A 12,770-nucleotide genomic window follows, 5' to 3' on the forward strand; every position below is an offset into this window, starting at 1 on the left:
GCTCAAGAGTGTTTGGTGTGTGTGTTTTAAAATTGCATGACTATTATACAATTCCTTTTCTTCAGCTGGCATGAGAAGGATATTCCCATCCTCTCTTTGCTCTGTTCTTTACTTCCTCAAAGCTGAGGCAGCAAAAACAGTGCCAGCCTTATCCAGCTTTTCATGGAAAGCCGCCACTCTTAACTGGCGCCTAAATGCAATTTCAGACTGTCCCAGGAGACCTTCATGCTTTGAGGTGAATTCATAACATTAGGGCCAACAAAGAAGTTAACACAAACTTTCACTGTTAAAGAAAAAGAAAAAAAAAAAAAGGCTGCAGGCTTACTGAAGGAGCTCTGCTTCTGTGAGTGCCTCTGTCCTCTGCTCCCCAGTGACCATGGACAGTTCATCCTTCAGTTCCTGGATTTCCTTTTGTAGGCGTTTAATCATCTACAAATGGTAAAGAGGCAGAGCAAATGTCAACTTCTCAATAAGGTTAACTTGGTGACAGAGAACATACAGCTCTTACAATTATGAACGATTTTATGGACACGAAAATGGGTAACGGTATAAAAAGCCAGCTTTGTTAAATCTTAACGTTTTGTCAAAATAGTTCTAGATTTTTTTTTTTTTTTTTTTTTTTTTTTTTTTTTTTTTTAGACAGAGTCTCACTCTATCACCCAGGCTAGAGTGCAGTGGTACAATCTTGGCTCACTGCAACCTCCGCCTCCCAGTTTCAAGCTATTCTCCTGCCTCAGCCGAGTAGCTGGGACTACAGGTGTGTGCCACCATGCCAGGCTAATTTTTTGTATTTTTTTAGTAGAGACAGGGTTTCACCATGTTAGCCAGGATGGTCTCGATCTCCTGACCTCATGATCTGCCCACCTTGGCCTCCCAAAGTGCTGGGTTTACAGGCATGAGCCACCTTGCCTGGCCTCTATAATTTTTTTAAAACAAATAAAACATTACTGATGTAACTGGAACTCCCTATTGGTATCCCCCTTCCATCCTTCCTGGGGTGATCACTGTACTGCATTTAAGAGATCTGATTTCTCTGTGTGTTTTCATACATTTACTCCATATGTATGCATGTACTCATAAATAATGTATTGTATCATTTTGCATGCCCTAAACTTTATGTAAATGTTACATTACTGCATGTAATTGCGACTTGTTCTTGTCCTTCACATTGTGTTTTTAAGCTTATTAATATTGCTTCATGTGGCTCTAGTTCATTAATTTTCATGGATATATAGTATTTCAGTAAAGGAATATATCAGAATCTATTTGTCTCCTGTTGATGAACATTTAGGATTTTTACTTTTGCTATTATGAACAGTGTTGCTATGAACATTATGAATCTCTTTGAGCACGTATGCAAGAGTTTCTCTATAGTGTGCACTTTAGAAGTAGGATTTCCTGACTGGAGAGTATGTGTATATTGCCTTTATTATATATTGTTAAATTGCGCTTCAGAGTAGTACAAATTTACATTCCTATCAACTACAGATGTAAGTTCCTGTGCCCACATTTTTGTCAGTATGTAATATTGACAGGTACTTTCGTTTTGCCAATCTGGTAGGTGTAAAATGATATCTCATTTTGGTTCTAATTTGCATTTTTGTGATTATTTGTGAAGTTGATCATTTTGCATATGTATATTGGCAGTTTGGATTCTTCCTTGCTCAAAATTATTTATTCCCATTCTTGTCCGTGTTTCCATTTACTTGCTTTTCCTTTCCTTATTGATTTGCTAGCTTCTTTCTATATTCTGGATGTGAATCCTTTGTTAGTTTTATGCAGTGCACCTGCTTTCTCTCAATCTATGTCCTGTTTTTCACTTTGCAGTGTTCTTTTTGTTAAATGAAAGTTCTGAATTTCAATATAATCTAATTAGCACCTTCTTCCTTTATGGGTTGTACTTTTGTGTCATTTGAAAGAAAATCTATCTTATCCCAAATTGTAGGAATATATTCTTATATAATCTTTTAAAAGTGTTAAAGGTTCAATTTTCACATTTAGGTGGATTTTATTTTGTATAAGGTATGAAATAGGGATCAAATTTTAATTTATTTTAAATGGCTAACCATACAAGATTTGCTATTATAATTATATTATATAATATGTTTATACATATAAATGTGTCTATTTCTGGGTTATTGGTTAAACACATTTGTTTATTTTACTATATATGGCAATACCACACTGATTTAATTACTAAATCTTAAGAAAGTTGGCATCTAGATAAGCCCCTTTCATCCTGTTCTTATCCAAAATAGACCTGGCTATTCTTGGCCATTTGCTCTTCCACGTAAATTTTAGATCCAACTTGTCAAATTCTACCAAAGGTTCTCCTCAAATTTTAACTGGAATTATTACATTCAATTAAAAGGTTAATTTGGTCAGACATCAAATTAATGATATTAAATTATCCCATCCATAAACATGGTATAGCTTTCCACTGATTCCTTTCAATAAGGATTTATAATTTTCTTTATAAATACCTTACATGTCTTTAATTATATTTTCTATCAGGAATTTAAAAGTTTTTGTTGATACTGTAAATATAATTTTTGTAAAATTATATATTCTAACTTTTGGCTTCTGGCATATAGGAAGGCAACTCATTTTTATGTATGGATTATGTACCAAATAATTTTCTGAAACTTCGAGCATTCTATTATCATTAAATAGTCTTGGATGTTCTATGTAAGCAATAAAATTGTCTGCAAGTAATGACAGATGCTTTTCTTCTTTTCTAATTCTTATACATTTTATTTCTTGTTATTGTCTCATTTTCCTAGCTAGGACTTCCAAGTTCAATTCTTAAGACATTCCTGTCTTATTTCTTCTAACATTTCACCTTTAAAATGATGTTTTCAAAGTATGGTTGAATGTTTAATGTGCTCAAACACTTTTTCTGCAACTAGGGATGAAATAATATAATTTCTGTCTTTAAACTCTGAATGTGATGAATCATATTAATTCATGTGATTAGTATTTTAGTATAAACAATCTCAGGCATATAAAGCAATATAAGAGAATACCTTGTACCCACTACTTAGCTTAAGTGAACATCCATGTACCCTGTACTTAAGAAATAGAACATTACAGACCTGTCTGAAGACCTCACCCCTATATAGTCTTCCCCAAATGAATTCCCCATTACCATTATCTTAAATTTGCTTTTAACTTTTCTCATTTTTTTCTTACACTATACATTGATATATTTTCTAGTGACAGATTACCTTGAATTCCCAAAATAAACCCAACTAGTTCGTGATACTGTGTCATATTAATAATCTTCCTATCATAATGCAAAATTCCTAAAACAAAAATTAGCAGGCTTGATCCAGCTTTTATCCTTTCTGGAATATTTGGTATTACTCAAAACTTGAAAGAAAAACACCATAGGATCTGGTCTGTCCTTCCTTCCTTTCTCTCTCTTAGTAGCTTTACTTTTTTTTTTTTTTTTTAACACGGAGTTTTGCTCTTGTCTTGTCACCCAGGTTGGAGTACAATGGCACCATCTCAGCTCACTGCAACCTCCGCATCCCAGGTTCAAGCGATTTTCCTGCCTCAGCCTCCTGAGTAGCTGGAATTACTAGCGCCCACCACCACACCCAGCTAATTTCTGTATTTTTAGTAGAGACAAGGTGTCACCATGTTGGCCATGCACCTGACCTCAGATGATCCACCCACTTGGCCTTCCAAAGGGCTGGGATTACAGGCATGAGCCACTGCACCCGGCCCGCTTTACTCATTTTCTAACTTTTTTTGCTTGGGGATTGTCAGACTACAGGGGTTATGTAAATTTGAACTTCAAACCTACGTGAGGCAGAGCTAGGGTTTCACATTTTTCAGAGTAGTTTTCAGAGAAACTACTTTTTGTTCTACCTATAGACCAGTCTAAAGTGGACAAGCTTACCTGACATCTCCATATGCTAGTGGATAGATTGTTTTTGTTTTGTTTTGTTTTGTTTTGTTTTTCTAATTCTCCCTTTCACTGGTTTTGTGTTGGGGAAAAGAGAGGATGTCAGGTTCAGCACCCATCTTGCAACATCCCAGGGCTTTGATCTCTATTCCTTTGCTACAACCTCCTTTACATCTCCACTCCAGGACAACTGCAGCCTCAGCTTAGTTTCTGGGCTCTGGAAAATTCCCTTACTTCCTTTCAACCTTACATATGTATTTCAAAGATGCTTGGGTATATAGGTGAGTTTCAGATTATTTGGACCATATCAACAGGACCAGAAGTCCCAAAGAACATGATATTGAGTATTTTGAACATGTCGTGCTCCTAGAATTTTACTGAAATGTACAGGCTCATGTGGGTTTTGTTTGCTTCTTTTTAAAAAATATTCTTAGGATCATCTATCTACACAGAATGAAAATCCTTAGACAGTAACTACATTGGCACCCTTCTCTATTAAACTAATATTGATGTCATATTTTCTATTTTTACTAAGGCATTTAAGTCAAATCTAATAACAAATTATTCTCCTGTCTTATTGAATAAAAATCTCAAAACTAAGCCAAGTGTTTTTGGTTTTGAGATTACTACAGTTATGCCTCCCATCCAATTACTGAAGGAACCCTGGCATTAGAGACATCCTTAGGAGATTTGAGCTCATGCCCAGTCACCACAGGCTCTGGCCTTGCTCATAGTTCTTTTACCACCTTGTCTCTCTGAGGTACCAATACTTTTTTTGCTTTGTTTGGTTTGGTTTGGTTATTTTTGAGATGGAATTTCGCTCTTATTGCCCAGGCTGGAGCACAATGGCGCAATCTTGGCTCACTGTAACCTCTACCTCCTGGGTTCAAGCAATTCTCCTGCCTCAGCCTCCCGAGTAGCTGGGATTACAGGCATGCACCACCACGCCAGGCTAATTTTTTGTATTTTTAGTAGAGACGGGGTTTCTCCATGTTGATCCAGCTGGTTTCAAACTCCTGACCTCAGGTGATCCACCTGCTTCAGCCTCCCAAAGTGCTGGGATTACAGGCGTGAGCCACTGCGCCCGGCCTGAGGTACCAAAACTTTTAAAGAAAGCAGGGCAAATCCTTATCGGCTGGCTTCATATTTGCCATTAAATTTTGAAAGTAAGATATAGGAAATGCCACCCAAGTTTGGTCTTGAGTGGTTTGTAGGACAAATTCTCAACTGTCACTTGTGCCTCAGACAAGCTCTGTACATAAAATGACTGACAGTAATGTCAGTTTTTAGAAGCAATTATAAAAGAGACCAGGAAACAGCACTTGTCAATTACCAGATTAGTCTGCACCAGGAAGACCTCAACATTTGTTCAATCAATTATCAGCTATTAGCTTTTGATTCCTCATTTCTCTTTTCTTCATATCTCTCACAGACCTATATCAAACACATAATAATGTTTACCTTTTTTTCAAATTCTTCACATTCCTTCAAAGAAAAGCCTCTAGCCAAATGCAAAAAAACAAAACAAAACAAAACAAAAAAAACAAAAAACAAACCAATAAAACCCTCCAATGTCTAATATGTTTATTTTCCGTAAATTCTGAACTAGTTTTTGCCTTGGGCTAGTCACTTTGTTAACTCTCTTTCTCATTCGGCATTGTAATGCTATAGGACTACTGGAAGGGTAGAAGGGTAGGGACAGCAACAAAATCCACCTAGGAGTTCAGTTCCGCCTGAATCATGCCTTTGCATTCTGTCTCCTTTCCCCAGCAGGAACACTGTGTGATGCTGATACCTGACCAGGGCCTATGCTGAAATCGATGCTGCCTCACCCATTGGTTTCTCCAGAAGAGAACTCCATCAGAGGAGCTTGGTGCTTTCTGAGGCAAGCAGAACAAAGCAGATACACTCCTTATTCCTTTGTCCTCCTTCCCCTCTGTCGTTCCATGGGGAGAAAGAGGAGAAAGGACAATCAAGGGGAAGTAGTAATTAATATGGGTAACAATTAATTTGATCTTTTTTTTTTTTGATTTTAGAAATTTATAAATGAAGCACTGCTGGTAAGATTTCACATTTTTTGGTCAGGCGTGGTGGCTGACGCCTGTAATCCCAGCACTTTGGGAGGCTGAGGTGGGCGGATCACGAGGTCAGGAGATTGAGACTATCCTGGCTAACATGGTGAAACCCCATCTCACTAAAAATACAAAAAATTAACCGGGCGTGGTGGCAGGCACCTGTAGTCCCAGCTACTCGGGAGGCTGAGGCAGGAGAATGGCGTGAACCTGGGAGGCGGAGCTTGCAGTGAGCCGAGAGCATGGTACTACACTCCAGCCTTGGCGACAGAGCGAGACTCCGTCTCAAAAAAAAAAAAAAAGATTTCACATTTTTTTTACAATGCAGATTACTAAGCCCATACCAGCTTATTTTCCAGAGAAATAAGAAAAGCTGAGCGATTTGAAAAATAGTATAATCTTAATTATGGAATTTGATATAATTGAGATATTTTATTTTAACATTTTCAGTGTTGGCATAAATTGATTCAGTGTTGCATTTCATTTACAGAAAACTAACAAAATAGAGAATAGAAAATATCTGCATTTATGATAAGCTAAATTATTACCATGTACATTTTTTTTGCTTAAAAATAGTTTTTTGATAAAGCAGGATTTACTGTTATAAAACTAGAAGTTTGACGGATCAAGCCAATAATGAATTTTTAAAAACACTAGAACAAGGGACAGAACGAGTATGTAAAATCCGGTTCTACTGAATGGCTATTAGGACTTTTCTTTCTTTATGAGCTTTTATATAAGATGGACTATTATTGGCCTGGGATGGTGGCTCACGCCTGTAATCCTAGCACTTTGGGAGGCCAAGGCAGGTGGACTGCCTGAGCTCAGGAGTTCGAGACCAGCCTGGGCAACGTGGTGAAACCCCGTCTCTACTAAAATACAAAAGAAATTAGCCAGGTGTGGTGGCTTGTGCCTGTAATCCCAGCTACTCGGGAGGCTGAGGCAGGAGAATTGCTCCAACTTAAGAGTTGGAGGTTGCAGTGAGCCGAGATCATGCCACTGCACTCCAGCACTCCAGCCTGGGCTACAGAGCGAGACTCTGTCTCTACATACACACACACACACACACACACACACACACACACACACAAAAGATGTACTATTATTGTCTCTCGATAGTTAAACTGATGTATTTTCAAAGGTTAAGTTATTCATATAAATGTAATCATGTGTGATTCTGTTGTATGAGTCCTTAGGATTCTCTGCACGTCTTTGACGGGAAGCAATGGGAAGCTGCAAGTAGGAAGAGCAGTGGCTCTTGAGTTAGACTGCCTGGGTGTGAAGGCCGACTCTGCTACTTATTAGCACTATGACTCTGAGCAAGTTATCAAACATCTTTTTATCTCGGTTTTGTCATCTTTAAGGTGGAGATACAGATAGCATCTACTTACAGGTTATTTAGAGGATTAAATGAGTTAATATGTTTCCACTACTTAGAACATTCCCAGTACAGAGTAAGTGCACCTACAAGTTTTAGCTAATCTTTGACATACTTCAATATATTTTTTAATATAGTTAAAAGGTGCTTACCAATCTGGGATCAATTTCTTCATTAAGAACAGCTTCATTCTTTATGAGTGCCACTCGCTGTGCAAATCTGCAGGTAGATATAGACTCCTAAGAAAGCAAAGTAACTTCTTAAAATATTATGGCATACAGAGATCTCTCTCTAGAGAAAGCTTAATTTTTATTCACAGAAAAAAGATACATACCTAAAAAGTGATGTGTATAAAACTCACAACGAGGAACTATGCCCCTAAATTAGGAAGCTTTGCTCTAGAACAGCAGTCCCCAACTTTTGGCACAAGGGACTGGTTTTGTGGTAGAAATTTTTTGACGGACAGAGGGCGCAGGTGGTGTGGTTTCAGGATGAAACTGTTCCAACTCAGATCACCAGGCATTAGATTCTTATAAGGAGCACACAACCTAGATCCCTTGTATGTGCAGTTCACAATTGGGTTCACACTCCTATGAGAATCTAATGGCACCACTGATCTGACAGGAGATGGAGCCTAGGCAGTATTGCTGGCTCCACCACCACTCACCTCCTGGTGCCCGGCTCAGCTTCTAATAGGCCACAGACCTCGTACTGGTCCACAGCTTGGGGGTCAGGGACTCCTGCTCTAGAACATTATTTTTTAACTAAATTTTATTTTGGCTTAATAAAATTACCAATGCCAAAAAGTGAGAGATCACAAGGTCCTAAATGGCAGCTGGTAGAGTATGTGTTTTCAGTTGTTGATCACTTAGACCAGAACCACATATATGAATCATAATCATAGCAAGAGCCATAATCCACACACATGAAAGATCACAAAATAAAGATTCATAACAGGTCAAAAAGAGAGGCTGGTCAAGGCATCTTACAATCAAAGTCTTGGCTTTGTTTCCTCTTCTGGGGAGTGTCTGGATCCCAAACATGAAACATCAGCTGGCTCTAAAGCAACTCAGAAGAGCCATTCAGTAGCTGGCTCCTGCCAAAGCATCTCGGTTGCTTCACTCAGCAACATCTCTAGGGACACATCTCAGAGATATCTCCAAGGTATCCAGCTCTTAGTCATCGGGGCAAAATCAAGCAAGAGAAGCGGATGGGTCAGCTTTCCCATTTCCTTGGGTGACATAGCCAACCCATCAGTAGGCCTTCCAAAATCTGTGTATGAGGCTTCTTCAAACTATCCTGTGCTATGTGAAGTCAATTCTCAAATGGGGTTATTATAACAATGACAAATAGCCCACAGCTGTGAACTCTGTAGGGTACTGCCCTCTGAAGGCATAACTCAACCCAGCTGAAAAGGTAGAAACCCACCCAAGATCCTCAACTCTGTCTCACCAGCTAGCAGTAAAAACCTAGATTAAGATCTCCAGAAAGAAGAGCCAACATACATCGAGATTCCTCTTCTCCAAGGAGAGTGTTGCAATCATAGTTGTCATGCAGTTCCCTCCCAAACTGTCTCGTAGGACACTGGTCATCATGGAGTTTCTATAAGGAATGTGTGAACGATGCTTTTCTGAAAGGGCAATGATAACCTGTAGTAAAGTAGAAAGGTAATGGGATTAATTTAGCAGAACACGCACACCTGACAAACAACGGAGCTTCAACAGCAATAAAAATGCAAAAGGAAATAACAACTAAATGCAGGGTGAAGTCCAAAGCTTGAGTACAGAATAAATATCTTAACAACAATATTCACTACAAGATGGTGAAGACTGAATAAAGTAAATGTAGCATAACTGTAGCATTGTGAGCCCCATGAGTTTTAGACAAATGAAATAACCTGTATAGAACTGGATACACTGTTATTCTGTTTATAGCGATTGGAAAATTTGTATAAAAACACAAGAGCAAAACATGCCTGATTACTTTAATTACTTTAATACTACCAAAATTGGGCCATATGCCAGTAAACAATAACTAAGGGAAACAGTATAGGATGGTGGTTGAAGTCCCAGATTCTCATGCAAGATTGTCTAGGTGCAAGTCCTAGCTTTCCTAGGGCATGTCACTCAACATGCCTCAGTCTCCTCATCTGTAAAACAGGAATAAAAATAGTACCTACCTCACAGGTAGTTGAGATGATTAAAAGAGTTAAAATGTGCAAATTACTTTGAATAGCACCTAGCCCATAACAAGTGCTGAATATAGGTTTGCTCCCATTGTAAGCAACAGGGGTAGTTTACCTTGGTTCAGCTCAGGCTTGCTCACTTTACACTTCATGAGTTCCTTAGGTACTTAATGGGAAGGTACTAGATGGATGGATGGCAAATGGAGCAAAGACTGCTGGGGTTGTCCCGAAAGGAGGCACTTGGGGCTCAGGGTTATCCTGGGCAGACAAAACCAGTGCTAGAACGTTCATTACAAGGCAGCAGGAATCAGCCACCCACAGGATGTGTCTTCAAGGGCATCGCAAGGCCCTGGCTCCTGAAAATACCTCCGCCAACACCTGTCATTGTTCTAGTCCTGCCTCCTCCCAGGTGTGTAATTTCCATCACCAGAACTTCCTCTACTTTTTTGATTTACAAAACAAAAAGGGAGCATTGCTTTCTGAAGGCTGTTTTGAGCAAAATACGTAACTATACCACTAGTCTCACTCTAAATTCATGACCACAGGTGTTGGTAAATTCAGTAATCCTGTGATCGCTCTCTCTCAAAAATCACTTTTCAACTCTCAGAAATGAGACCTTCACACTTTTCTCCTTTTCCTTCAAACCTTTCTTCACCCTCTCCTCTCCTCAATTTCACTTTGAGCTGATGGCCACACTTCTACTAGATATGACAGATATAGATTCAGAACCCTGACCAGGGCTATCTCATGTCTCCATCGTTAAAGCCCCTGTACATTCTGCCCTTCGCCTTCTTATTGTCCTGCTCCTGTCTAAGGCCAGCCCTCCATCCTTGGCCTCATCTGCTCCCTCCTACTTTTCTCCTACAATTACCTCCTCTCTCTTCTGAATTAATTTCCCTTTCATCTGGACAATTCCCATTCTGCATGCCCACTACAGTCCTAAACTAAGATGGCTCTTGCCAAGGTCATCAGCAACCTTCATTGTACCAAGAGCACTGATTGCCATCTTACAAGACTTCTGAGCTGAGTAAGTATGCAGCACTGGTACTCAGTGCCTCCCTTGGGAAACACTTTATTCACTTGGTAACTGGGACATCACACTTTCCTGGTTTTCATCTTTCCTCAAAAACTAGTTAATGAATATTTCTTTTTCTTATTCCCAAATTACAAACTTTGGAGTGCCCTGGGGCTCAGTTCTTGATCCTCTTTTCTGTCTTATCTACACTCTCTCCCTATGTAATCTCATCCAATTGCTTGGCTTTAATTATATTTTATTTATTTATTTATTTATTTATTTGAGACAGAGTCTTGCTCTGTTGAGCAGGCTGGAGTGCTGAAATGCGGTGGCACCATCTCGGCTCACCGTAGCCTTTGCCTCTGGGGTTCAAGTGATCCTCGTGCCTCAGCCTCCGGAGTAGCTGGGATTACAGGTGTGCATCACCACACCCAGCTAATTTTTTGTATTTTTAGTAGAGATGGGGTTTTGCTATGTTGGCCAGGCTGGTCTCAAACTCCTGGCCTCAAGGGATCCACCCGCCTCAGCCTCCCAAAGTGCTAGGATTACAGGCGTGAGCCATTGTGCCCAGCCATTGCCTGGCTTTTAAATGCATCTATATCCTGATGTCTTCCCAATTTATACCATCAATCTCAACCTCTTCCCTGTGCTACTATCATCTTGGAAACTCTACATCTCCACTTGGATTTCTATTTTTGATTGTCTTTCCTGTCTGCCCCCAAGACTGATTCTTTCTCAGATCTTACCCATTATTACTAAGGCCCCATCATCAACCCAGTTGCTCAGGCCAAAAGCTTAGGCAACCATCCTTGATTTGCCCTCATCCCCAATATCCAATCCATTAGCAACTTCTATTAGGTTTACTTACAAAACTTGCAGGAATTGTACCACTTCTTGCCACCTCTTCTTACCACCACCACTCCAGTTCAAGCCTCTGGGGTCCCTTGCTTGGGCAACCACACAGGCCTTGGATTAGTCTCCCTGCTTCTACTTTTGCCCTTCCATGATGTGTTCTCCATACGGCAGCCAGAGAAATCTTCACACAATCTAAGTTATGCCAAGTTGCTCCCTAATACACTTAGTATAATATCCCAGCTCCCGTGTGATCCCTCCCTGTAGACTTATCTGACATCATGCCCTGTCATGTTCCCTGGGTCTATGCTGGCCTTCTGACTGTTGATTCAGCATGTTGAGCTTATCCCCACATCAGAGCCTCTGAAATTGCTGTTCCCTCTGCCTAGAATGCTCTTGTCCCAGATTTCCATACAGCTTTCTTTCTGCTTCTCATTATTCACATCTTTGCTCAAATTTTGTTTTCTCACAAGGGCCTTCCCTGGACACCCTATCAAAAATAATATACCTATCTTCAGCCTGTTAATCTATCTTATTTTTCTTATACTACTTATCACTATTTAAAATTATATCTAGGTACTTATTTGTTATCTGCTTCCCCTCTAGGCTTTCTGCTCTGCAAGGCCAGAGATGTTGTCTCTCTTCTTCATAGCTCGACCCACACTGCCAAAAACAGTGCTCAGCACTTGGTAACATGGCAGAAACAAAGCTGTCTCCCTCAGCTCTCATGGCAGCCCTTATTCTAGTTTGACTTCCTATGAAATTACTTTTCCTAGTCTGGCTTGAAAGTCATGTTTTGCTTAAGACATAGCTCCACCAAGCAGACAGCCCTATGTAGGGTTTGGAGGTGAGCAGTGAGAGGTGGTAGCCATAAGGAGGAACATCAGATTCATGGGGGGCATGGTGGCAGAGGCATCTGGTTCTTCTGAGGCAGCTGCAGGGAAGTTTCTGGAATCCAGTGCCATGTGACTATACAGTAGTACTTCGCAGAGCAGTTAGGTGCATCTCCTGGTCGCTCTGTGTAGCAGCCAAACCCAGTTTTCTGACTTTTCTTGAGATTTGTTATGTTTAATAAGCCATGCTGCTTACAATAGCTAGAGCAGATTTTCCAGTTTACAACTAAGAAATTTGATGAATATAAAATGTGCTCAACAAATTTTTTAAAATAAATCAACGAATGCATGATAAGATTACTTAGTATGTCCCAAGAAAACAGTGTGAAGATCATCAGTATGGAATGAGGTTTGAGGGAACTAAGTTTCAGTGTCATTGGAAAGGAGGTGGGGAATATGGCAGACCCAAGTCAGAGTGGCAATAGATGCCAAGCAGAACTCCACACTCTAAGAACAAAGAGG

At 39.8% G+C, this 12,770-nt stretch overlaps 2 protein-coding genes across 4 annotated transcripts in view; one reads left to right on the forward strand and one right to left on the reverse strand.

Moving 5' to 3' along the window:
- The window catches only part of DAAM2 (dishevelled associated activator of morphogenesis 2), a 979,794-nt gene that overhangs the window by 654,847 nt on the left and 312,177 nt on the right, over positions 1-12,770 (forward strand). The window lies entirely within an intron of this gene.
- Positions 1-12,770, reverse strand: part of KIF6 (kinesin family member 6) — a 381,700-nt gene that overhangs the window by 230,080 nt on the left and 138,850 nt on the right. For 2 of the 3 annotated variants that reach the window (XM_050787599.1, XM_050787598.1), the window contains exons 8-10: positions 8,869-9,012; positions 7,516-7,602; positions 326-429 (exon numbers count right to left, since the gene is read on the reverse strand). In XM_050787599.1, coding sequence (XP_050643556.1) covers positions 326-429; positions 7,516-7,602; positions 8,869-9,012 — 335 coding nt within the window. Of the gene's footprint in view, positions 1-325; positions 430-7,515; positions 7,603-8,868; positions 9,013-12,770 lie in introns of those variants that run through there. The other variant, XM_050787601.1, reaches the window with a different exon arrangement.

This window comes from Macaca thibetana, chromosome 4 (assembly GCF_024542745.1).
Source record: "Macaca thibetana thibetana isolate TM-01 chromosome 4, ASM2454274v1, whole genome shotgun sequence".
In the NCBI taxonomy this organism is placed as follows: Eukaryota; Metazoa; Chordata; class Mammalia; order Primates; family Cercopithecidae; genus Macaca; species Macaca thibetana.